Source organism: Prunus persica, chromosome G5 (genome assembly GCF_000346465.2).
Source record: "Prunus persica cultivar Lovell chromosome G5, Prunus_persica_NCBIv2, whole genome shotgun sequence".
Classification (NCBI taxonomy): Eukaryota; Viridiplantae; Streptophyta; class Magnoliopsida; order Rosales; family Rosaceae; genus Prunus; species Prunus persica.
Genome location: NC_034013.1, coordinates 11,871,230 through 11,895,574, shown reverse-complemented (window position 1 = coordinate 11,895,574; position 24,345 = coordinate 11,871,230). Strand labels below are relative to the sequence as shown.

The 24,345-nt window shown below is 36.8% G+C and overlaps 6 protein-coding genes across 6 annotated transcripts; 4 read left to right on the top strand and 2 right to left on the bottom strand.

Annotated features, from left to right (window-relative positions):
• On the top strand, positions 102-1,722 carry LOC18776625 (putative receptor-like protein kinase At1g80870). The gene is made up of 2 exons (XM_007210183.2): positions 102-601; positions 1,154-1,722. Exons 1-2 carry the CDS (start codon positions 124-126, stop codon positions 1,720-1,722), a joined length of 1,047 nt encoding a protein of 348 aa, XP_007210245.1. The 5' UTR covers positions 102-123.
• On the top strand, positions 5,368-6,101 carry LOC18776396 (subtilisin-like protease SBT2.5). The gene is made up of 3 exons (XM_007209734.2): positions 5,368-5,550; positions 5,644-5,791; positions 5,868-6,101. Exons 1-3 carry the CDS (start codon positions 5,474-5,476, stop codon positions 5,928-5,930), a joined length of 288 nt encoding a protein of 95 aa, XP_007209796.1. The 5' UTR covers positions 5,368-5,473; the 3' UTR covers positions 5,931-6,101.
• LOC18776609 (KAT8 regulatory NSL complex subunit 3) lies at positions 12,019-14,236 on the top strand. The gene is made up of 6 exons (XM_007209481.2): positions 12,019-12,318; positions 12,398-12,459; positions 12,575-12,710; positions 13,065-13,137; positions 13,455-13,520; positions 13,825-14,236. The coding sequence occupies exons 1-6, from the start codon at positions 12,158-12,160 to the stop codon at positions 14,038-14,040; spliced, it is 714 nt and encodes a 237-aa protein (XP_007209543.1). The 5' UTR covers positions 12,019-12,157; the 3' UTR covers positions 14,041-14,236.
• On the bottom strand, positions 16,107-16,964 carry LOC18776215 (cold-shock protein CS120). Its single transcript, XM_007209715.2, has 2 exons — positions 16,528-16,964; positions 16,107-16,354 (listed from the first exon to the last, which is right to left on the bottom strand). The coding sequence occupies exons 1-2, from the start codon at positions 16,873-16,875 to the stop codon at positions 16,349-16,351; spliced, it is 354 nt and encodes a 117-aa protein (XP_007209777.1). The 5' UTR covers positions 16,876-16,964; the 3' UTR covers positions 16,107-16,348.
• On the top strand, positions 19,808-22,077 carry LOC18776484 (probable WRKY transcription factor 53). Its single transcript, XM_020563903.1, has 3 exons — positions 19,808-20,788; positions 20,874-21,005; positions 21,270-22,077. The coding sequence occupies exons 1-3, from the start codon at positions 20,472-20,474 to the stop codon at positions 21,889-21,891; spliced, it is 1,071 nt and encodes a 356-aa protein (XP_020419492.1). The 5' UTR covers positions 19,808-20,471; the 3' UTR covers positions 21,892-22,077.
• LOC18777484 lies at positions 22,185-23,926 on the bottom strand. Its single transcript, XM_007209575.2, has 3 exons — positions 23,411-23,926; positions 22,817-22,834; positions 22,185-22,728 (listed from the first exon to the last, which is right to left on the bottom strand). Exons 1-3 carry the CDS (start codon positions 23,775-23,777, stop codon positions 22,538-22,540), a joined length of 576 nt encoding a protein of 191 aa, XP_007209637.1. The 5' UTR covers positions 23,778-23,926; the 3' UTR covers positions 22,185-22,537.

The following is a 24,345-nucleotide window of genomic DNA, read 5'->3' as shown; positions in this document are numbered from 1 at the left end:
AAACGTCACTATGAATCAAAATCACAACCAACAAGAAGAACAACCACACGCCATAATTCTCACCAAAACACCAAAACACATTTGACATTACAAATCCTCTCTTCAAAATTCCTCTCTGAAACTATGTTGTCAAGAGCCTTAACTGCAAAGCCCAGAAAGAGCCCCAAAAATGAAGATCAAGACCCACAACAAGGCTACACCACCAGCTCGTTCAACGACTACGAAGACTGCATCGTAGGGTTCATGCAGGACCTGCCACTTGTCCGCTGTGGACACGACAGGAAGTGTCTTGGATGTGGGGAAGGGCTGTCCCACTTGACGCTGAGGGGTGTGCTGAGAGGTTCGGTGGGTGTGATAGGGGAGAGCAGGCTGGGGATGACTGAGAAGGTGGTGTTGTTGGGTGGTAGGGTTTGTGCTGTGAAGAGGTTTAGGAAGGTGAGCTGTGGGAGTCGTGACTTTGGGAAGAGAATAGAGCACTTGGCTAAGGTGAGTGAGAAGAGTGAGTATCTTGTGCCTGTCATTGCTTATTTGTATGCTAAGAGGATCAAGTTTGTTCTCTCTGATTACTACCCCATGGGAAGCCTTGCTGACTTGCTTGCTGGTAAGTTTAAATTAAAGCATATCTTAATTATTCCTAAATACGTGTTACATATTTATTTTCAAGTGCTTCACATGAAGATCGAAAGTGTTTTCATAACCTTAAAAAAACTGGGTTTGTCTATTTCTATCGAACACAATAATTAGAACTTTTAATCATCATAACGTAGTAGTAACTTTGGATCCTCTGTTGATTTATTGATGATCTTGTACTTACCGATAAAATTAGGTTGTTTTGTTGAATCAATAAGCTTCAAACGATATCTTTTTGGACATCAACACAAGATCAATACCAAAAAAATGAGTGGAGAATTATTTCGTTCAGTATTACCAATCATGGACAATATCTTAGATTAAGGTTTGTTTGGAAGTGCTTTTAACCATTCCAAAGACGTTTTTGCATACTCTCACAGACCTTTTAAATCCCTTAAGATCAACTCTGATGTTGTCGACCTAAAATTATATTTTTCATTTTTGTGACACCTTGACATATAATTCAAATCTTTTATTTTCTAGTCATATATGACTGAATTATTATTTTGGTTTCACCATAAAGGTGCTAGGCAACATGGTCACACAGCGTTGGATTGGAACCAAAGGCTGACCATAGTTGTTCATATTGCACGAGCAATTGCATTCATCCATGAGCAATACCCTTCATATGACAAGAAGATGCAGATGAACGTGCATGGGAGCATTAGGGTATGCCATGTGATGGTGAACATCGACTTCTCAGCCTGCTTGTCCGATTATGGATTCACCCAATTGGCGGAGCCGGTCGAAATTCCCAACATGTGGCAAATGATGAAGTCGCCATGCTGGCAGCAAACAACTCCTTACTGTGCTGAACTGAGTCAGAAGAGTGACATTCACAACTTTGGGGTGATACTGCTGGACGTATTGGCAGGACCAAAGGGTTTGAGAATGACAGAAGGCACAAAGGAAGAGAAGGAAGGCCTGATATCAGAATGTGGTTCGGAGTTTTTTGAGTTTGCTGTGAAGGAAGGGAAAGAAAGGAGGCAAGTGTCTGGGGTTTTGGACATTGCCCTTGCATGTACAAGTGCCAAACCAGAGGCTAGGCCTTCTATAAAAGAGATATATTGTTCTCTCTTGGAGATATTGTAAGCAGTTTTAGATTTAAATGATACTAATGTCAAATTTTATGCAGTCAGCTTGTGTGTACAAGGGATCGATCGATACGATATACATACATCCCTAAACCCAAAATTCAGAAAAGAATAAGCCCTTTTATTCTTCTCTTTTGTCTTCAGGGATGTTACTATGTTCTTCAAATATGAACTTATTTAAGAGTTTTGATCATCTCTCCAATTGTAGCCTTCTGCGGTTGAAGACGAGCAGGGGAGAGACCTAATCTCTTAATCTTTTCACCTTTACTAACCAAAGAAAAGAAAATTATTTTCACCTAAATTGCAAGACTGAGTTTCACTAAACCAAGCTCTATAACAGTCAAACATAAGGTAATTTATGTGTAACATGGCACAGTCAAAGTTCCTTTTGAATATTTACTCTTCTCTTCCATTCATATATATAATTCATATAGAGAAGATGGAAAACCAACAACCCAGCCCATCTCTCTTAAAAGACTAAGTGAGGAATGTGGTCAGCTTGCTTCAAATTGGCCTTTGAAAGAGTGTCAGTCTTCAATTTCTCACCTGGTCAAAAATCAAAGGTTAAAACAATTTTAAACCTGAAAAAGTTAGTTCGAAATCTCGAGAAGTTTTATAAAAACACTAAGATATGTAAATAACATTATCTATGTTAGGGTATGTTAGCCTTTCTCGTAATTATAAAATTAGGTAAGATGAAATTTCACGCAAAATCAATTGACAATAAAAGAATAACCCAACTCTTTAAGCCTATGTAAGATCTCTTAACTTTCGGACATGAACATTTGTTCACATCGTCACAATATATATATGAGATTTTGCTTGAGTCTGTAGGCCACAAGTAGATTTATGCATTAAATTCAAAAGATAACTCAGCATACCATGTGACTGACAGAGCAAACTCACAAGTAGAGTACAGAGAAGTAGTCAGAGTTCCCTCTCTCTCTCTCTCTCTCTCTCTGTGTGGAAGAATCTGAAAAGGGTGTCTAGTGTCCACCCTACCCTTTCACAAGCTCAATCACTGACACGTGGAGTTCGTACATTTGGTGTTGACCCCTTCCACTTGCACTTGTTTGCACGTACGTACGATTCTGGCGAATGAGCTAGACAGGACTACGTAGTTGCTGTCATGTGCGTACATGTCTTTTTGTCTACTTGCATTTTACTATGCCTCTCCATTATAAACATTTTAACATTTTTCGTGAATCTATATTTATAAAATCAGAAGACAAATCACCTTCTATGGCTAACAAGGGGCTAAACACCCGAAATAACAAAACAAATCCCTAACATCAATTATGAACTCATTTGTGAGTGATTCTAAATGATTATATGGAGAAGCACGTGGAATGTGCTTTTTCTTATAAATAATTCTAGTCTATTTAGAATCACAACTAAACGAGTCCATATCTCAATAAATTCAAATTCTCCGCTTAATTTCTGATAAATCAACTAGAGCCCTACCCACATACATTGCACTTGGCAGTCTTTACGACTTGACCAATTCCAACACATCATCTCATTTTGATTACGAAGGTACTTTGGTAGATCCTATGACTTTGAAAACTGATTTCAGATTGATTAATCAAGTAAAAAATAAACCCTATGAATTCCCCCATTCACATGATGGGCTTTTTGGCATTATTACTCTATCTTCTCGATTATTGTTTCCAGCCAATAATAAGAGCCATGTATGGGGTCGTTTTTTCATATCCATGTTCATGTAGATAAAGCTTCCCAATGTTTCTTCTAGATGTTATAATTAAAGGGCATTTAATTTTTGTACAAACTTGAAGACTAGGCAGAGCAAATTAATTTATTTTTCCTTCTTCAATTTATGTGATCTTTTACATTGGTTCATGCACTATATACACATACAATTTTTTTGAGGGCCACTTGCACAGTTTCACTCTATTGTATTTTAATAATTCGAACTGTCTACTTTTTAAGTATTCATTTAAAAATTATTTTTATAAATTATTTTATAAAATATAAAATTATGTATTAGTGTGATTTATATATACAAACATTGCGTGCACACGTGCATATACACACAAAAGTAAAGGGCACACTGTTTGATGGAGTAAAAGTTTTGTTTGACAAGATAATTAATTGTATAATCAAAGTATTATTAGTTTCATCTTTGACTTCCGAGTCATTGCTATATTGGCTAAAAAGATTAATTAGAGAATGACTAATCAGTTGGTTAATGGCTCTATGATCCTCTTTTTTGTCACCGTCGGTATCCAGATGACATATTCTAATATTGAATCCATTATTAATTATCTTAATGGAAAAAATTACTGCCTCTAATCAAATTGCTTAAGAATTAATAGGCACCACCCACACACCTGCTTCTTGCTAGCCTATAATTAATACTTGCTAATAGAGAATGAGTGCTGCTATTTCCCTTAACTTTTGGTATATAAAAAAACTAAAACTAATTATTTTAAGAACAAAAACAAAAACCCAACAGCCACCAAAAGTCCCCCACCCACCGACTTGTTAGCCATCCCACCTCGCCGGCAGCGACCCCCTCCCCCCTTGCCATCGACAAATCCTCCTTTCCTATCTATCTCACTCTATCTCTCTGTCTCTTTCTTTCTCTCTCTCTCTCTCTCTCTCTCTCTCTATATGTTATGTGCCAATCCAAACAAGTTCCACTTGGTGGCACTGATTCAGATACTAGAGGAAGAAAAGATGCATCTTCTCACACAAACTTGGGTAAAACCATAAAAGGAAGAGAAGAAAAAGAATCTGATTTGTTTGTTGATACTGATGCAGACCCTACCTTCCTACAGAGGCAAAATTCTAAGCGCAATTTGTTTTGACAGGTTTTCCTTTTTTGATATTTCTAGAGATTCTAGACTTTTGAAGAGGACTTGTAGCCGTAATTTTTATCTAGTCTGTCTTGTGGGAGTGGGAAAAGAAAGAGAGAGAAAACACGGTGTTTTCGGCTAGCAGAGGGGTGGTTGACGCCGGCGGGGTTAGGGTGCTGATCAGGTTGGGTGGGTGGGGGAGCTTTGATTGAATTAATTTAATACTATCTCTTTATAAAGATAGGAATTTATTTGAATTAATAATTAAATATTATTTTAGGAGAATGAAAATATAAAATTGTATTTTTATAAATTTATATGGTCGGTGAAAAAATAAAACAGATTAAAAAATAGGGAAGATAGGTAGAAATAACGTAAATGTTCTGTAAAAAAGAAAAAGTTGTTTAATAAGTGTTGACTTTTATACTGCAAGCGTGTGGCCGACATTTAAAATTGTATTTTTCAAACACTAGGCAAGAAACTTCCGAGTGTGAATGATGGCAATACCTTTAATGTTGCCATAGAAGCATCCCCATTATTGTCTCCCAACCCAATAGATATTTAGATTCCAATTTCTTCCCCAGTAGATAATTGAGTTTGCAACTGTACTATTTGCCCAACATTTAATGAAATAGTTCGTGTGTCTAGTATTATTCTATATTATATTTTATTTTCAAAAAAATATAATGAAATTTGAATTTTTTATCGTAATTTAGTCAAATTATTCGTAGCGTATTATAAGTGTGTAGACTTAAATCTTGTAATAATATTGTCTTAAAAAGTTAGACTTGATAATGTAAACAAAAATGTAGGCCTCTTGTGATGACTTCAAGTATAAATAAGCATCATGTAGAACTAGATGAGGCCACATTGCCCATCAGTCAATAACCCTAGAAGAAGAAAGAGCACAGAAAGTTAGAATTAGCCACAATGCAAGACACCAAAATCGAATCATACTTTGTTTTCATGAACTACGATCCTCAATACGAACGCCTTCGAGCTAATCGGTAAGTATATATTGCTTCTCCTTGCTGCTCATCTTCTTCTCTTGTTTCTTCATAAGTATCCTTATCTAAAAATACATGCTTATTTATACATAGAACAAAGAGAGGGACAAATGAGCTTGATTTGTATCTAAGCCGGAAGCATGACCAGTTGTTGGCAAGAACCCTTGAGCCAGGAAGCTACAAGAAGACATTGTCTCTGGTCATCGTTGATGGGTTTGCTGTGGAAATTACTGATGACCAGGTGTGTGATTCATATAATAATGCATCATTGTTAATTTAAAACTGATTAATTAAGCTCTTTCTTTTCTTTTTGTCAGGCCAGTGTTCTTAGATCTGCAAAAGAAGTGAGACTTGTGGAGAAAAATCAAGAGCTTGCTTAATGTAGCAGACAGCAGATCAGAAGAGGTTCGTACGAGGGATTAGTTCTATGGCTGTAGGTTAATTTGGGTGTGATTAGGGTTAACTTCAAGATTAAGTGCTGGTAAAATCTAGGAAAATATGTGAACTCGACCAATTTAGGGATGCTATTATAAATAATCATCCTTGGATCCTCCCTCCCTCTCTCCCTCTCTCTCTCTCTCTCTCTCTCTCTCTCTCTCTCTCTCTCTCTCTCTCTCTCTCTCTCTCTGAATCATTGGTTTCTGGCATTTCATCCAGTCAGAGTTATATGGCTTTTGATATCCAGAAAAAGTTTGAGATGTAAATCCATAAAATTAATATCATTTAATCCAAACAAGTTCATGTTTTTTACATACATTTTTTTTAAAAATGTTGTTCATATATTAGGCTCACAAGTCACATGAAAGAAAAAGAAGAATTTTGAATACCAAACAGAGGAAAAAGAGAGAGAGAGAGAGAGAGATTCCTGTCCCCCTATAATTTGAGGAGGGAGGGAGGGAGGGAGGGAAAGTGGTGGCCCTGGGCACAGTGGAGGGGACTAGCAGCAGTAGCAGCTACTTTATCTAGTTAAGGTTATAAAGGAAGCAGGGCAGAGATGGTTGTAACTTCCATTTTTCAACAAGGTTTGAGAGATACCTGACATTTTTCCATGTGCACTTCTGCTTATCAGTGTTTGTACAACCACTTCAGTCTTCACTTCACTCTGACTCGTCAGATATAATTCACGTGTGAAAAATACTCGCCATTTTTTCTTCCGAACAAATTACAAGCGCATAATTTGTGTGTGTGTTTTTAGTTTATGTATCAGATTGTGATTTATTTGTACATGTAAGTAGCCTTAGCCGACCTTCAATATTATAAAAATAATGTTTCTACTTGTTTTCTCCTTAAGCAAATATTAGTAGTACTAATCAAGCAGCCATGTTGGTTTCTTCTAATTACCCAAAGAAAAAGCTGGTTTTCCGATTCTCTCTTCTTGAGAGGCAGCTGTGGAAATTGAATTGTTTGTTCACATCCAATAAGTTATCATGTTGCATTAGAGATTAGCGATGCAATTTGAAAAAAGTTTTGTTTTTCCTGTAATGAAAAGATTCCTTATTTTATATGCATCAAGGACCAGTCAACTCATGAAAGAGCCATATTATACATGCAGCGGGAAACCTGGATGTAACGAAAGGGCAACTCTACCCCCACCCCTCCCCTTCTCAACACTCTATTTGGAGTCTGGACTCGTATCTTTGAAAGGAAAAATTACTGTGCTGCGGCAAAACTACCTTGCATATTGATATGGTGTTACACACAAATTATTACCGTACACGATATACATAGGTTCACTAATATTTTTGAGTTTAATAGTGCTTTTATATATTAATAATTATACACGCGTTATAAATGTCTCATGATGAATATAACTTGAGTTAAATTGTTAGATAAATCTTAATTATCAAGTTCATCACAACGTTTCTTCAATTAAAAAGAATTTTTTTAGCATTTGTTCTAAGCTTAAGAATGACTCATTAGTAACCAAACATTTTTCCTTAATATGAAGAACATATATATATATATATATAATATTTGAAATGTACAAATTTTCTCTCCAAATGTATGGTGCATGCATGCATGTTGTTGATTATATATGTGTGTGTGTGTGAGCATGCATCTATATGCAGGTAAAGTTTGTGTGATATTTTAAATTTCCAGTAATTATTACATGAGCTAGCTAGCTAAGCTAGACGTGAAAATAGTAAGCATCACTCACCTTTCCAAAAAGCAAATCAAGAAGAAAAGCCTCTGAGCTCCGATGCTCACCATCAAATGTGGTTTGCCATATAATATAAATCAAGACATTTTTTGTTTACTCTCCCCAAAGGCTTCGAGCTCGCCATTTCTGACATTGCTAGAAGCCTTTGAGGGAGAGTGAGCAACAAAAATGCCTTGGATTTTGATCCGTAGAAAATGCCTTGCACACCCTGCTATAAGTTGAGGCAAAAGCTTGGTCATTCCCCCCCAACGAGCTTCATAGCCTAAAACATACCAAAGTGCCCCTTAAAACTAAGGACCTTGGTGTAATATCATTGCCTTAAGCTGAGAAGCCCTTGAGGGAGAGTGAGCAATCAATGCCTTGTTAAAAGATTCAATTCAACTCCTTGCTCATTAGCTTTGCTCTTATTTGTTGAAGAAAGCATTGGCTTAGAAGCCCCTTTATAGAGCCCTTAAGGCCACAAAAAGACAAAAACGAAGCACCAGGTTATGTGGGGATAATTAAACATTGCTTTTTTTTCTTTTCTTTTTTTTGCGAAAGGATAATTAAACATTGCTGTTAGTCAATATTGGTGGGGTCTACATATCTATAATCCCATTTAAAAAATTTAATTAAATAAAAAGTAGTGATAAGCAAAAGCACCAATCCAAGGTGGATTTCCCAAATTTTTCTGACCAATCAAATTTGTACAACTTGAAGCTTTTGTGGTCGTAAGCAAAAGGGGGTTGGCTCTTAAGAACCTTGGCAAGGCAATTAGGCTTATCTTTGAGCAGAAGAATAAAATTAAAGTAGCTTAGGTTCTCATGGGGCATCTCTCAAGGTTATCTTTGATCTTATTCACAATTGAGGTCAATGCAGATATAAATTCAATTCCTGTTTGACATTCCTCCCATCCCACCTTGTAATATAATCTTAGCTTTTGCTTTCTATCTTCACAGCCAATGGCATAACTCAATTGGATGATCAGCCACAGTTTTCTAAAGCATTCAGCATGTGGCAAAATGCTTTTTGTGCTACAGCTAGTGATGATAGATGGATACCATGGACTGCAATGTATTGTGGCAAGAAACTAGAGGCAGAGAACATTGTTTCAATCAGATGTCATAGTGGACAATGACCTATCATATTTATTAACCTGGCTGCTCGGCAACTTTCGCTCTAAGAATAAGTTCTGCCGATCCCTTGGAAAATTCTGTTTGGTGTCATCTGCTGGCACATCTGGAAATGGAGAAATGGTTTTACCTTAAAAAATGAGGATGGTTTGCGAGAGCTGTGTTTATCCATTTTGATGTAGTTCCTGTGGTGGTAGGGTAAGGTTTTTCATTGACTTGGAAACCATTGGTAATCAACAAATTAATTTTCTTTTGTGTGCGAGCGTGCCACTGTTAGCAGCTAAAAACCCTAACAGACTTATAAAAATTTAATAACTTTCGCCCAAGCTATTGACTTTGATCAAGTGATTGTGAATTTGGGTGAGGAATATCTCCCAAGTAAGTTCTTTTCTTGCCTAAGTGGGTGAGGACTTTATATTTCTCACAGTAAAACTAGTAAGTCTAGTCAAAAATGAATATTGAAATAAATCAAACTGTTTTAAAGAGAACTGCCTATTACACAATTTAAACAAAAGAGAACTGCCAAGTCCGGAAGGACATCAAGATATTGGGCTTTGATTTCTGCTTGGATTGTTGTCTATGACTTAGGCTAGATTGGATATACCTGTGCTGAAATTGCACATCAGCATCTTTAACTGATGGGGTTCAACTGGAAATCGATACCAATGTTGAGATTGGCAGAGCTTTAATCAAATTTAGCCATGGAGAGGTTTTTTGAATGGGCAGAACTGAGATCTCTTCAATCTAGATTGGACTGGAAGTGGCTGGATTGACGATTGCTGATCTAGGACTGTACTTTAGTACCTATTTTGCTTGACTGTGAATCCTCTAAGAGCTATAAAGGCAATTATGAGATATCAAGATATCTCTGGAAATTTGTTGAGGTTTTCATATTATGAAAAACCCGAACTTCACTTGATTCATCTGCTCTGAACCAAATTTGTAACGAGAGAAGTCTCGTTTCTTTTGTGAACTGCTTCTTTGAACTGAATTGTAGTTAGAAGTCTGAGTTTTGCCTGTTTCGTCAGAGGCTGGATGGCTTTTGCAAACCAAAGAGCTTGGTTACTTCAAAGTCTAAAAGCTTTTGGAATCATGTGATCTTACTTGATTTTGTCAGTATGACTAAGAGTTTTTGTTTTGATTGGATTTTGCTGTCTCTATCCTGTTCAAATCCTCCTATATTTGTAGGAAATCTGCATGAGTGATTATTCCTTAATATCTGGAGGACACATTGTTGAGAGGATTTTCTGTTCCAGCGCAAAAAAGGGTAGTAGTTAATCTGACAAGAAGAACCCCCATCAAGAGTCATTTTCATGATGATCAGTTTTAACTTTCTAACAACCAACTCTCTTATTTCTTTCTTTGTCTCTTTTAAACCAAGTATGTACTAATAAGGCCTTCACGAGTAAATGGAGGAAACTTGGCCCTCTTTTCTTGCATTTAATGGTTATGGGGAGTGGTTTTCCGATTTCACCTTTCTACCAACTCCCCAACACGTCCTCTGCTCTTTCTTCTGTTGACGTCTTGTCATTGGGATCACATGGGTATTGTGGAAAGAAAAATCCTCCCCCATATCTGCTGATCTGATCTTTGAATTTAGTAATCAATGGTGATGATCAAACCTTGAGCCCTTGGGAAAAAAAATCCAGAAGCTGGGTATTTAATTAAACCAATTGAATCTAGCTTTTTTCATATTCAATCACCCTTAATGGTAATTAACCTTTAACATGTGAAGATTTATTCTGGAATTGGTTCGAAATGGTATGGGCTTCTAAAATATCCTGGGCTGATTTCCAATTTCTGTAAAACAAGGCCCAAACCCCTTTCGTCGATATATCCCAGTACCTAGATGGGCTAGCGTGCGGAATTTAGGCCTAAACAAGCCGATACTGTCTGCTGCCAAGGAGTGGATCAGAGCCTCTATAAATAATCAGTTGGGAGGTGGTAAAATCCAGGTTAGTTTGGCTTGGAACCCCCCAAGAATGGTGTGTTAAAGCTAAACGTTGACGGATCTCTCCAGAGAAGTACGGGTTCCATTGGTGCTGGAGGAGTTATTAGAGACCATTTGGGGTAACTAGATTGGTGGATTCGCTGTCAACTTGGGAAAGGGCAAATCCTTGAAGCTAAGCTGTGGGGATTATTTTTTGATCCAAAATTAGCTATTAAAAGAAGCATAATGGATATTGTTGTTGAAATGGATTCTGTCACAGTCGTGAATCTTATCCTAAGTAATGAGCTGAACAACTGTCATCCTACGACTGGATTGGGTAGCAGCTGCAAGAGACTTTTGAGCTAGATCCCAAGAGGTAAACTTCAACACATTTACAGAGAGAAGAATGCAGTGGCTGATAGATTGGCTGCTTGGAGCCACAACAGCGACCTGGGTTGCTGGTTTCTTGAGGAAAATCCAACTTGGCTTGGGCCTCTGTTGATGGGTGACTCAATAGGGGTTACTAAGATCCATATGATTAATACTGTTTAGTTGTTTTTGTCTTTTTCTGGGTTTTTATGCCCCTCTGTCCCACCAAAAATTGGGATCCTTGCTTCTTTTTCAAGGATATTGGGCCGTGATGGGGCATGCGAACTTGAGCTACGCTGCACACTTGATTCTTCATGGAACTTCTCAATTTTGCAAATTGGGTTTTAAGGCAACTTTTGAGACAATTTTTGAGATTGTCAAAACTCACGGGAGCTTCTATAACTAGGGTCTATGTTGAGGGGCTGTGTTGAAGGATCCAATTTAGTGTTTAATAATAACATTTTCATTAATCAAACGGCTATTAAGAATTCCTCATTGTAAATCCTCATTATCGCCTCACACCAAACAGAGTACCATTGCTTGTGTTTGAGGAGCTTCTAAATGCGTAAATGATTTAATCAATATATATAATACTTGAAAAAGATTTTGAAATTTGCTCCTCATATATATTGATCGAGGAATTAAAAAGAATATAAAAAGAGCAAACCGTAAAGAATAGTTTTGATATTTCAGGCTATGTAGATGTGAGTTAGCTCAATTAGTCTAGGTAATGTAACCCTTGCACGGGGTTTGAATCCCCTTCCCGTAAATCAAAGAATTAAAATATTGCATTATAAAAATAGATAATTTCAGGATTGAACCAAATTGGGCCTTGCTCAGCCTAAACCCAATCCAATGTATTGATTGAAAAACCCAACCCGTATGTAAGGAGACGCCGAGTGGCGCGCAGCACATTCTTTTAGTTGGGTCTTCGTCTTTCCTAACATTTGGCGCGAAAATCAGTTCAGGGCTGATATCTAGGGTTTCGATCAGGTTGAAAATTGGGAATCATTTCAAAGGGTTCTTTGACTGGGAATGGCTTCATCACCCCCTTCAAAACGCAGGCGTAAGGACCAGAGCAAAGACGATGCAAACGACATGTCAGCAACATCTTCATCCACACTGGAGAAATTATCCCCTGTGGTGGTCTTTGCTCATGGTGCTGGTGCTCCCTCTTCTTCTGACTGGATGATCAGGTCTCTCTTCTCTTTCTTTTTTGAAATAGTGGAAAAGAAATGTTGAAGTAAAAAGCTTGAAGCTTTGAGTTTTATTTAGGTGGAAGGATATGTTGGGAAAAGCACTACATGCTGTTGAAGTTGTTACCTTTGATTACCCATGTAAGTTCATTTGTATTTTGCTAAAATCTCGGTTTACTGGGTACATATGGTGCTTTGGGTTATACATGGAGTTTGTTATCTCTTTTGTATAATCTTAAAGTTTGATGCTTGGCAGACATTTCGGGTGGGAAAAGGAGGGCCCCTCCGAAGGCTGAAAAGTTGGTCGACTTTCACGCCGATGTTGTCGGAAAGGCTGTTGCTAAATACCCGGGTCATCCGTTGATTTTGGCCGGGAAATCTATGGGTTCAAGGTTATAATCCTTCTACTTTCTACTGAAGATTACTTGATGTAGCCTAAAATTCTATTAGTAGAAGGTAGTCTCTATGCAATCAAGTAATGCTGGAGATACCCTTTTGAAAGATGTATATTGATCTCTGCAGAGCTTTATTTTGGGTGAACAGTTGTGTAGTGTATGCATCTTATATTGGCTGCAGTGCTCAACTCTAGAAATATGGACAATTCATGAAGCTCTGCTGTGTTTCCCTTGTTTATGTTTAAATTTGAATTTCATTTTAGTACTCTAACATGTTAATGATAATGAATTTCTTTGCTACTTATCATTTGTGCTTTCTTTTTATGATTTTTGGATTTCATTTGTCTTTAGGGTCAGCTGTATGGTAGCTTGCAAGGAAGGCATTCGTGCTTCAGCAATACTTTGCTTAGGATACCCGCTAAAGGTCTGAGTTCTGCTGTTATCCCCACATCTCATTTGTGCACATTATGTACTTTATTTTGTTGTTGCTTTTGTTTTTTCCTTCTTTCTTTTGGGTTATTGGCATGAAATCATCGTGCAGTAAATCTTCAATAACACAAACTAGAAGGTGAAAATAGTTGAGACAAAATTATCTGTATTCTTTGAAGAAGAAATTCTGCATTCATTGGAACCTTAGCAATTGATGTTGTGACCTACAAGTGTTCCCTTTCCCCTTTGCACTTCTCCGAACTACATAAATATGCCACCGATTGTGTCTGATCTGGGTATCTTAAATTTCAGGGAATTAATGGAGCAGTGCGAGATGAAATACTTTTGCAACTTTCTGTTCCCATAATGCTAGTACAGGTATTTCTTTTTCTCTAGAATCAAGTTTTCTTTTTATTTTTCGTAGTGCCTCCTGGTCATCAATTGCAAACTACTGCACTGTATAGATTCAATATAAAATATTTGGTTTAATGTTTTGGATTTATAATTCTTCAGCTCTCTCGTACCAATTCTTATAGAATGACCAAACTGAGATTTTCATTTTCTTTCTATATATTATCCTTGCTGAATGAAAGTTCCTTTTACAGTTAGATAACAATGCCTTTCTTAAGTTTTCTATCTCTAACAAGTGTCTTGTTGTTTGCTACAATTATGTTTCATGAAGGGTAGTAAAGATGCGCTCTGTCCATTGGAAAAGCTAGAAGTTACACGCAAGAAGATGAAATGCCCTAGTGGTTTGCATGTGATTGATGGTGGTGACCACTCCTTCAAGATTGGAAAGAAGCATCTGCAAACCACTGGGTTAACGCAAGACGAAGCTGAAGATCTTGCTCTTCAGGCCCTAGCATCCTTTTTGTCAGGGTCTCTTGGAGAAAGGTGACACTTTATATTGCAAAGAAAAGTTTCCATGTAAATCAAGGGTTGTATCATGTTGTCTATGGATTCTGTTCTCATGCTGTTTTTGTGCCATAAACTGCTTGCTGTGTTTTGTGATGTGAACTGCTCATGCTGTTTTTGTACTATCAATCTGCAACTTCATTATGCTATTGGTTTATCTGTCTATTATTTGCTGAAGAGTTATTAGCTTTACTACTTCTGCACCATCTTTCTATGCGCAATTGCCGGTAGCATAGTTTTAACCAAAAATAATGATATTTGTGTGACAAATGGATCATGTAGAAAAGAAAACGCGTATATTTTATTTCCAAAAACAAAAGGAAAAGGAATAAGTGGAGATTGGAATTTGATCAGAGTGAAAATGCAACACGTTACCGATGGTCCCATACCCTCTTTTGAAATTCCCGGATGTACAGTCCTTCGATACATCAATACAAGGGACAAGATAAATTAGATTCGGCTTTACTTGTCTCCATTTTTTTTCTTCTTGTTTTCTTTTTTCCACCATGGAGATTCGTTTATCTAATTATTAACTTCTTTTTTGGGTCATTTTTCATAACAAGGGCATCTCAGTTTTTCTTTTCTTTTTTATAAAAAAAATAACAAGGAGGATGCTATTGGGGTCTAGTCTAGTAGAAGAGGGCCTTGAGCTGCAGATCAGTGGTCTCTAGTTCGAATCCCTATAGCACCTTAGTAGTGTGTGTGTGTGAAACTCCCCTCCACCCAGGGGCGGAGCTGTACTAAGGCCTGGGATGGCCCTGGCCCCTCCAATTTATTTAACCCTTTTGAATGTATATATTGGATGTGGTAACAAATGCAAAGAAAAATTGCTATACTTAAGCCTATGGCCCCCTCACCACAAATCAATACTTGTCAAAATTGTATTTTAATATGAATATAGTAGTAAAATCATACTACATTTATGAAAGAAAACCAATCATTTCAATTTAGTGCTTTTGTAAGCAATAGTTTACTCAATAGGCAAAAAAAAATATGAAACTAAACTTTTTGTGTTTAACATTTTGGCCCCCTCAAATATAAAATCCTAGCTCCGCCCTTGCTCCACCTTATAGTTTAGACTATTGCTTGTATAAATAAAAAAATTACAGGAAGAATAAATGAGGCATGATTCGAACTTTGACCTTGTTTTGAAATAGACATTATCAACTACTTGAGCTACAAGCTCCAATTAGGACATATAAGTTATCACAACGTGATTTATACATCAAGAATTAAGATTTCATGATGCCATCTCATATTTCCTTTTCAAAAAATATTGAATTCTCTCTTCATCCTTCTCTCTCTCTCTCTCTCTCTCTCTCTCTCTCTCTCTCTCTCTCTCTCTCTCTCTCTCTCTCTTATATATACTTTCATCATCTGATTTATTTAGCTTATTTTGTATCTGCTGTTGAATTTTGACCTATCCGTTACGAAAAGTACTCGCATGAAAAGTTTCTGCCATTGGAGTTTAACCCAACAATTACTTTCTCAATTACTTGCATCTAGTTTTTCTTAAGCTTTGTTGTGGTTGCTTGGTGCTCAAAAGCAGTGAGCTAGAGCGGAATGTTTTGTAAGATAGTTTTTTAGCTCTTATAAAACAACATGACTACTCATGTACGTTACAGTGCTTGATACATTATCGATATTTAATCCATAATCGTTAAAGTACCATGAATTTCCAAGGTATTATAAATTCAGTATATGTAACTTAATTATTATTCTCACCATCCACCCTTAACTTCATTGTGATGAGATGTGACTTCCTCTTCGAATGGCCTGATTTGGTGAGAAACCTAGCTACCTTGGGGACCTACACCAATCAATGACTGCCATGTGCCTGCATGATGTCGGTAACTTGTGATTGATCCAAACATTTCATTTGTTTCAAGTTATTAATGGCAAAAATCTATCACATGACATGGCGTATATTATTGCAAAGACGATATGTTTGGAGTGCATACATTCTTCTGTCATTCGTTCTCGTGTTGTTTTCCACCGAGCCACATCAATTTCGGGAATGTTTATTGGATGAAGCATTAATATATTATATATCGCACGAAAATAACTTTATTTTGAGAGCCAGAGACAGAGACATATACATATATATATTTTCACTTGTATCATATATAGATAACCAAGTGGTGAGAGATCAGAAGCCAGGAAGGCCATTATTGTATTTTACACTTGGTATATACTTGTACTTGAGTTATCATATATAGTGATGATGAGGCACATCTTCCTTCCCCTGTCCCTGATATTTAGTTGATGCTGATCTCCCACATCTGTTCCATTTAGTTCTGCAAAATCCACACAAATGTACATTATAAACACATCATTAACAGGCATCAAGAACATCCACGAATATCTAAGATATTCACTGTCTGACAATATAAACATCTTTAAACCCACAGTTAGATAGTTAGTTTTGCATTATTTCCATATGTTATTGATATACACTTAAATCACTTGCCTTCTTTTGGTAGCCTTCATTTTCACTGTCGCTGCTGCTGCTGCTGCTGCTGCTGCTATGGCCAGAAATTCCATCCTTGATCTTCTGAAGGAGATTTCGGCTGCCACCTGTCTTGTTGTTCTTGCGCTCACCCCTCTTCTTGGTTCCAGTTGCATGGTGCTGGTTCAGCCCATGCTGCCCATTAGTTGCTGGGGTGGCTAAGACATATTGGGTGCTAGTAGTGTGGCTGCTGCTGCTGTTGTGTTCTCCATGGTGACCTCCTTTCAGAAAGCCAGCAATCTCAGAAACCTTATGGCCCAATGAGCCCTCCTTGGCTGCTGGCTTGTTGTGGCGTTGCGTTGAGGCCATTTTAGTTAACTCACAAAGGAGATTGAAAAAGGGTTTTGGTTTTTTAGTAGCTAAGTGTTCTTGAGCTCTCTTGGTGGTGGAAGGCTGTTTGGTTAGATCTCTTATATAGGCGATCAAGTGGTCAGTGGGGTTCCTTTTTTCTTTTGTTTTTACATATTTATCAATCTTGGAATCTGCTTTTACATTATGACGTGCAAAATTGAAAATATCATATATATGCAAACCTTTATTTATTCCTTGAGCAGGAAAAAAAAAAATTTGTTATGGCTTTTCTTTATCCACCTCAGCCACTGAATAAGTTCCAAACTAATTTTTAATCGTAAATGTTCACGTCAAAGTGATGCTCCTATACTTTCCTCCGTCCTCGTACAATATAATATTTAATATAGAGAAATGCTAAAGCGGTTTGTCATGTATTTTGATTATAAAAAAACATCATTTGGATCAAATATCTTGAGCACATCTTTATAGGTTCACAGCTTTTTATTATAACTGAGTTCGTAGAGGGCAAAGCCACTTTTTGGTCTGATAATAGCTATGTGTCGCGACACGTATGCACCATTGAGTATATTTCAATTGGTTAACAAATACATGATTTCAATATAAAACTAAATCTAACCTACCTTGCAAAGGATTCACTAGTAAGAAATGTTCTGGGTTTGAGTTTGTATAGTGTGTGAGTTTAATATAGGGAGATTTACTATTATACCCAAAACACATTCAAAACTCATTTACAACATAACAAAGAGGTTTTTAACTTCTAATAAATTACAAAACTGTCATCAATTTCTTAAAATAAGTCCAACCCCAAAATCTCATAAAAATACCCAAAACACTCAATATGACATCAAAGTAATTTAATAATAAATATTAAATTCAATAAGGCCAGCTGTCAATTTTTGATTTTTTTTTTTAAGCTTGTTTATAAAAATTCAATGGTGTAAGATTTATCTATAATATTAGTGCTAAGAATAAGTATATCACTAAATATCTCTTTAATATATTATCGTCTTTCTCAATAAAAAAGGTCTTTTAAGAAAGAAAAAAAAAAAACACTTACCTATGAAAGTGAAGTTGGAAAAAGCCTATAAAGGTACGATCATTGCCACAAAAATATAGTATATGTTTTTGAGAAAAGCCTACGACAGAACTCAAACAAAGCAACATGTCGTATATATATATATATATATATATATATATATATATAATCGTAGTGTATGGATTGTGTGGAGGCTAACGTAGCTGTCATTGGTCCAGCTGGGACTAAATCCCATGTGGCTTTCGCCGGATGGGGATCTGGGACGACTCAGTCTCTCATAGGTTAGCTTGGGTTATACAATATGTGATGTATATGTAAAGCTTCCATCGAGAGATCCCTCAAATTAGCTTATTTGAATGACACATTTGTAAGGCTCACTTCGCATTGTATTTCACTAATTTAAACAGTCTATGTTTTAGATAATCATTCAAAGATCATCCCTATTAAAAATCATTGGAATTCAATTTTGTTTGACCACTCAATTGTGTTATTAAAATTTTAGTACTTTCTTGAAGCACTGTGTTAATTGATTTTGTAGGATACAATTGGATATCGAAATGGTTTCTGATTTGTCTAATTTTTTGCAAGAATGATCTATGAATGTAGACTTAAAAAAATTGATGATTTGGATTGTTGGAAAAAAATTCATAGGATACCCTAAGAGTATAATTCAAATAAAATTATTTATGGAATTCCCCGATGAAATGGGACTATATATATCTCCCCGACATAGAGGTAGCTTGGACGTCAATTTCAATTGTTAAATTTTTGTACCCACACACAAACAACTTGCAATTGCCTGTTTAAGTTGAAATAATAATCAATCGATTTTTTCCACTCAACTTGACAAAACTTCCAACAAGAGATTCGCAAATCTGGATTCTAATATTTTTAGTATTACCGTATATTTATAATAAATGTTCGACTCAAATGAATACACGCGCTTGTTTTAAAGTTGACGAAATTAAATTAGAAAAACCAAGAAGTCAAATGGAGTAATGATGATAACTTATCATCAAGCCAACTAACAAAACTGATGAATTTGGGTCAGTTGCACCAGGCATTCCAAGCAACAAACGAATATCATGGACATTGTAATTAAATTACCATTATATATATATAGTCTTATTCTATTGACGAATCATTGAAATAATTTTATTTGAAACTTGTATATAATCATTTTGAAGCTGATATATTGTCACATCTCAAAACCGACCACATATATTTGATATATCGCATGACATCTTAGCGCGATGTATTGAATTCACCCTATTTATAATGCATTTCTAATTTTTGATACGCAAGTGTCTATGTAATACGTAGTTTTTAGGTATAGTAAACAAAGGATACAACGACCATAAGAATCATGGCCAATAACCCCGTCAAAGGGATCCAAATTCAGATTGAGGCCGTAAGATTGTCCAAGTTCTTCAAGACCTTTTGACCAATTAATTATTAAACAAATACCAAATAGTTTTTCACTTCTGTTTTTTCTTCCACAAAAACGCGGCTGCAGAGAAGACATCTAATATGAAAGACGATGTTCTAGATAACCAAGCAACAAAAAAAAAAAAAAAAAAAAAAAGGAATCTAACTATGTGGGCCACGTCATGCACTCTTTGATTCAATTTCAATACTCTACTCTACTACTGGGAGAAGTGGGAGCGACGACATTTTACCAAATAATAACGCGGAATATGGTTCGAAAATTCCTAGTAAGCACCTTTCTAAATCTCAATCATGCAATCCAAAATAAAAATATATAAAAAAATCCCACCAACTACAAATCAGAGAGAGGGTAGGGACGACAATTTTCCCCCGACAGACAGACGTACTAAATTATAATTTTTAATAATTTTATTAAGGAAAAAACTTAAATAAAATAATTATCAAACCCATTTATCTGGGTCCCTGAGATGGTAATGACATATTCGGCCTCAATCCGCCCCTGTTGCCATCTGTGAGAGAGAGAGAGAGAGGGACCCTTTTTACAAGTTAAAGATTCAGAGAATTAGAAGATGTGGAAATGGTCAGCGTAGATTTTTTTTTTTCTATATGCATGACCAAAGACCAGTCAGAGCTGAATAACTCGGTTTCTCAGTCAAACTTCAACTTTCTACTCCCCAATCTCCACTTAATTTTCTTCTCCATTCAAATTGGTCACCTCTACATGTATATATATAGCATCTCCACTTTCTCCTTTAAATCCAAGTCTCTCACTCTCTTGGCTTACGCAGCTTCACTACTCTACTTTCTTCTCTTTCTGCACACACAATTTAGAGAATCTTCAAAATTCTGGATACTAATTCCATGTGTACAGCTTCTTACTTGAAACAAATTGGAACTTCCAAATCCCGTTCGCTTCTACTCTTTCTGGGATTTAAGTGGGAGGATTTTGCTCCTTGATAACCAATCATACATAGCCAATGTGGTGAAGGTGTGCTGATGCAGGCAATGCATGTTCTTCTGTCGGACGTGAAGTAGCACTAAAGCTCTGCATCTTATATTGCTCACAGTTCCAATTGCGATATAGAAATAGATACATAGAATTGAAGAAATGGATTCTAGTAAGAGCTGGGAGCACAAGTCACTGCTAACTGAGATCATTGAAGGGATGGAACTAGCAAAACAGTTGAGGCTAAGTCTAAGTGCAGCATCTTCATCAGACACCAGACAATTTTTAGTGCAGAGGATATTGTCCTCCTATGAGAAAGCCCTTTTGATACTGAACTTCAGTGGGCCGGCTCAAAGTACTGCGGGTGCAATAGCCAGTGTGCCGGAGTCTCTTGTGTCGGCTTACGCAGGTCCTTGTTTTGATGACTATAACAAGAGTCCCAAGGATCATCAGGACCTCACAGATGTCTCCAAGAAGAGGTGAGCTTATACTATTCATTAAGTCATAAATGTAGAGAATATGATGCCAAGAAATCAAATGCTAATTTGATTTTGCATATTGCAGAAAGATCATGGCCAAATGGACAGACCATGTAATGAGAGTTAGCTCTGAGAATGGGATTGAAGGACCTCATGAAGATGGCCATAGCTGGAGAAAATATGGACAGAAGGACATCCTTGGAGCCAAACATCCAAGGTAACTAAAGTGCCTTTTTACTTAATCTTATCCTGTTGTAAAATCCTATAAGCGAATCCATTCAACCATGCAATCATTTGCAGTAACAGTCACCGATGCCACATTTCAAAAAGCAACATATAATACTTTACCTTTTACACGCACGCGCACAAAGCTTTGTCTTTTGAGGTTGACCCACAAACGGGAAATATAGCAGTCTTCTGCATCATAGAAATATCACTTTGTTATGAACATTCTGATGACCAATTTTGTTTAAATTTGCAGAAGCTATTACAGATGCACCTACCGAAACACGCAAAGCTGTTATGCTACAAAGCAAGTGCAAAGATCAGATGAAGACCCCACGATATTCGAAATCACATACAAAGGAAAGCATACATGTTCTCATGGTAGCAATTCAGTTCTACCACCACCATCACCAGAACAGCAAGAACAAAAACGAAACAAGCAAAATAATACTTCTCACCAACAGCAGTCTCAAGGAATCCAAATGAGCTTTCCGACTAATCTGAGAGTTGATACCAAGTTCTTGGAAGACAGAGAGAACATGGCATCTCCATTCTCTTTCACTTCAACTTCATTTGGATGTATGATGCCTGATGATGCCTTTCTATCTTCAATGCTTGATGATAACAACACTTTCTTTGACAACTTCAATCATTCATTGCTATCTCCAGCCGCAGGCGAATCAAACTACTATTTGATGCCACCAAGCCAGATGAGAAACATTGCAGGAAACGAGCAACTTTCAGAATGTGGTCTTACTGAGATCATCTCAGCCAACAATTCGTCAACCAATTCTCCAATTCCAGAGATGGATTTTCCACTGGAGCCAGTGGAAATTGAGCCCAATTTCCCATTTGACACCACAGGAATTTTCTCATAATTCTACTTGAGTTTGAGAAAAAGAATAAGTAGCATCCAGGTTGCTACTAGCTTGTTTCACACCTTGAATCAACCATGTATTATAAGATAGGAGGAATGCTAGTAAAAGATAAGAGCTTTTTCTGATGTTAGCCGACGGATAGAATTGATTATATTATAGTTTTCAAATAATATTTTTTCCTTTTAACTCCAATTGAAGCCCATATTTGTTCAGAATAAAGCAGAAGTTCCATACAAACACATCTTATAACCAAATAGGATAAGTGAAGATCCTACAACATTGCTCTCAATAAATAAACAAACTTATAGACTCGAACCGGGAGGTCATGTTCTTGTTTAAATAACACATAACAGAAACACAGAGATATAAAAAAGGAATATAAACAGTATATACGATTCTAGATTGGACAATTACCCAACATTTCAAGACTCAGCTAAAAAAACAACAGAAATGTTGCGACTTTACATACAGTAAATGAGAGACTATGGCTTCTCAAGGGAACAGGGGAAAACATGACTGCAGAGATATTAGGCATAGGCAATAGTGGTTTGTAACAAAGCAGAAGAAAAAGAGTTAAAGACTTCAAATCTAACATGGAAATAAAACGCGTTAAGAAAGAACCCAGAGCAAAATCTGTCTGCTGCACCTAAACAGAAGTTTTCTTCTCCTCCTTCAACCCTGATATAGGAGTTGATGTTCTTGCTTTTGCATCTTCAGCTTTTCTGAGGGCTCTTCTCAACCCCAACACAATGAATATGTTGGTTAGAGTGAGAAGTGCCTCAGCCTCACCATGTAACCAATCGACATTCGCCAATGAAGTGCCATATTTCACCTTTGCTGTTCAGCCAAATAACCAGAGTACCATAAGGCATCAGTTCATGAACTGATATGAAGTGTACAACATTCTCAAACAGTGAAAACTTACCATAAATTCCAGCAGGGACTGCTCAGTAGACGAGAGGAAAGCAACGAACAAAAATAAGGATGTTAATAGAGTTCAAACACAGCAGTTGACAGTAAACAATTTACAATACCAACCCAATTTCAATAAGAAACAAAACAATCATGTAACATTTTTACAAAACTAGAGTGAATATTTGCAGGGGCCATTGAATTGAACTATGACAGACCCACAACAAGCATTGTCTTTTGGATTTCAAACACACTAGAAGCCTATCACAAAGCTATATAAACAAATCTTCCAGCCGCCCAAAGAAAAGAAATATGATAAAACAATAATCACTGTCGACAAATGGTACAAAAGCATAAGACATGCATAAGTTCAGGTCCTTGACTAGGTCCACTTCCATCTTCCTTTTATGCCCCATGTGTTGGCCATATGTAATAAATTAATAGAATGTAATGTAGAAGGAGTCTGTGGTTTACATATCAATTTGCAACCACTTGAAGAGCTTAACAATGCTAAATTAAGGCAATCTAAAGGGATACCCAAAACCCAAGAGAAGAGAGCATAAAAAAGTAGAAAGGTAATAGAATGAAAAGAAATGGAAAAACTCACTGGTGGCCCCCACAAAAGCTAGCAAGAAGTAGAACCCAAAAAGGGTGAGCTTTGGGGCAGACTTTGATTTGGTGATGAAGTACAAGAAACCAAGGTAGGGAAACAAGGAGGCTGCAAAGAGCTGTGAAGCTATGCTCTGTGAATCAATGCTGGGTGCCCATGGATCAACTGGGAAAAGCACCCCACAGACAATCCCACCTCTTGTTTTTTTATTGTCAATCGTTCTGTCTATGTAATACTTGGAGTCTCTGTTTCTTGAAAATGGGTTTGCTTGTGGACTCTGCAAGAAATAAGAGGAACCCAGAAAAGTTGAAGGGAGAAGAAAGGTGGGGGCTTTACAAAGAGATTGAATACAAGCAATAGTCATTGAGAACAGAGAGTTGCAGTGAGAGTGTTAAGAGTGGGTGTGGTTGGAGGAGATGACCCTTTTTGTTATCATCAAAGTCAAAATAAGGGGCTCATCTGACCGTCAAATTTGCTTACTTCTGGGAAAGAAATATGTAGTTGGTTTGGTTTGATGGGCTCTGTGGCCTAACTCTCTCAATTTAGTGATAGCGGCCTTGGTTTCTAACAATATCAAGCGTAATGCTAATGCTATACGCTCTCAATAATTCACGTGTTCATATCACAGTCATGGTTGAATAACAAATAACCATGTCCTTACTATATATATATATATATATACAGTCCCGATCTCTTGGATCACATGAGTCCAAGAGATTGTGGTCACTCACTGTTGGATATTAATCTAATGGTTCAAAAAAGTTTCTTAAAAGGAGTTCAAGATTGAGTGAACCGTTGAATTTACATCCAACGGTGAGTGACCACAAATCTCTTGGACTCCTGTGGTCCAAGAGATCGGGACTGTATATATATATATATATATGGTAAGGACATGGTTATTTGTTATTCAACCATGACTGTGATATGAAAAA

Excerpts from the sequence above, each read along its gene's own strand:
- LOC18776396 (XM_007209734.2), top strand. The coding sequence starts at position 5,474 with ATGCAAGACACCAAAATCGAATCATACTTTGTTTTCATGAACTACGAT. Across the intron at positions 5,551-5,643 it reads GAACGCCTTCGAGCTAATCG|AACAAAGAGAGGGACAAATG; the intron begins GTAAGTATATAT and ends ATTTATACATAG. Across the intron at positions 5,792-5,867 it reads TGGAAATTACTGATGACCAG|GCCAGTGTTCTTAGATCTGC; the intron begins GTGTGTGATTCA and ends TCTTTTTGTCAG.
- LOC18776609 (XM_007209481.2), top strand. The coding sequence starts at position 12,158 with ATGGCTTCATCACCCCCTTCAAAACGCAGGCGTAAGGACCAGAGCAAA. Across the intron at positions 12,319-12,397 it reads TCTTCTGACTGGATGATCAG|GTGGAAGGATATGTTGGGAA; the intron begins GTCTCTCTTCTC and ends AGTTTTATTTAG. Across the intron at positions 13,521-13,824 it reads TTCCCATAATGCTAGTACAG|GGTAGTAAAGATGCGCTCTG; the intron begins GTATTTCTTTTT and ends TGTTTCATGAAG.
- LOC18776484 (XM_020563903.1), top strand. The coding sequence starts at position 20,472 with ATGGATTCTAGTAAGAGCTGGGAGCACAAGTCACTGCTAACTGAGATC. Across the intron at positions 20,789-20,873 it reads ACAGATGTCTCCAAGAAGAG|AAAGATCATGGCCAAATGGA; the intron begins GTGAGCTTATAC and ends TGCATATTGCAG. Across the intron at positions 21,006-21,269 it reads CTTGGAGCCAAACATCCAAG|AAGCTATTACAGATGCACCT; the intron begins GTAACTAAAGTG and ends TTAAATTTGCAG.
- LOC18776215 (XM_007209715.2), bottom strand. The coding sequence starts at position 16,875 with ATGGCCTCAACGCAACGCCACAACAAGCCAGCAGCCAAGGAGGGCTCA.
- LOC18776625 (XM_007210183.2), top strand. The coding sequence starts at position 124 with ATGTTGTCAAGAGCCTTAACTGCAAAGCCCAGAAAGAGCCCCAAAAAT. Across the intron at positions 602-1,153 it reads CCTTGCTGACTTGCTTGCTG|GTGCTAGGCAACATGGTCAC; the intron begins GTAAGTTTAAAT and ends TTCACCATAAAG.
- LOC18777484 (XM_007209575.2), bottom strand. The coding sequence starts at position 23,777 with ATGACTATTGCTTGTATTCAATCTCTTTGTAAAGCCCCCACCTTTCTT.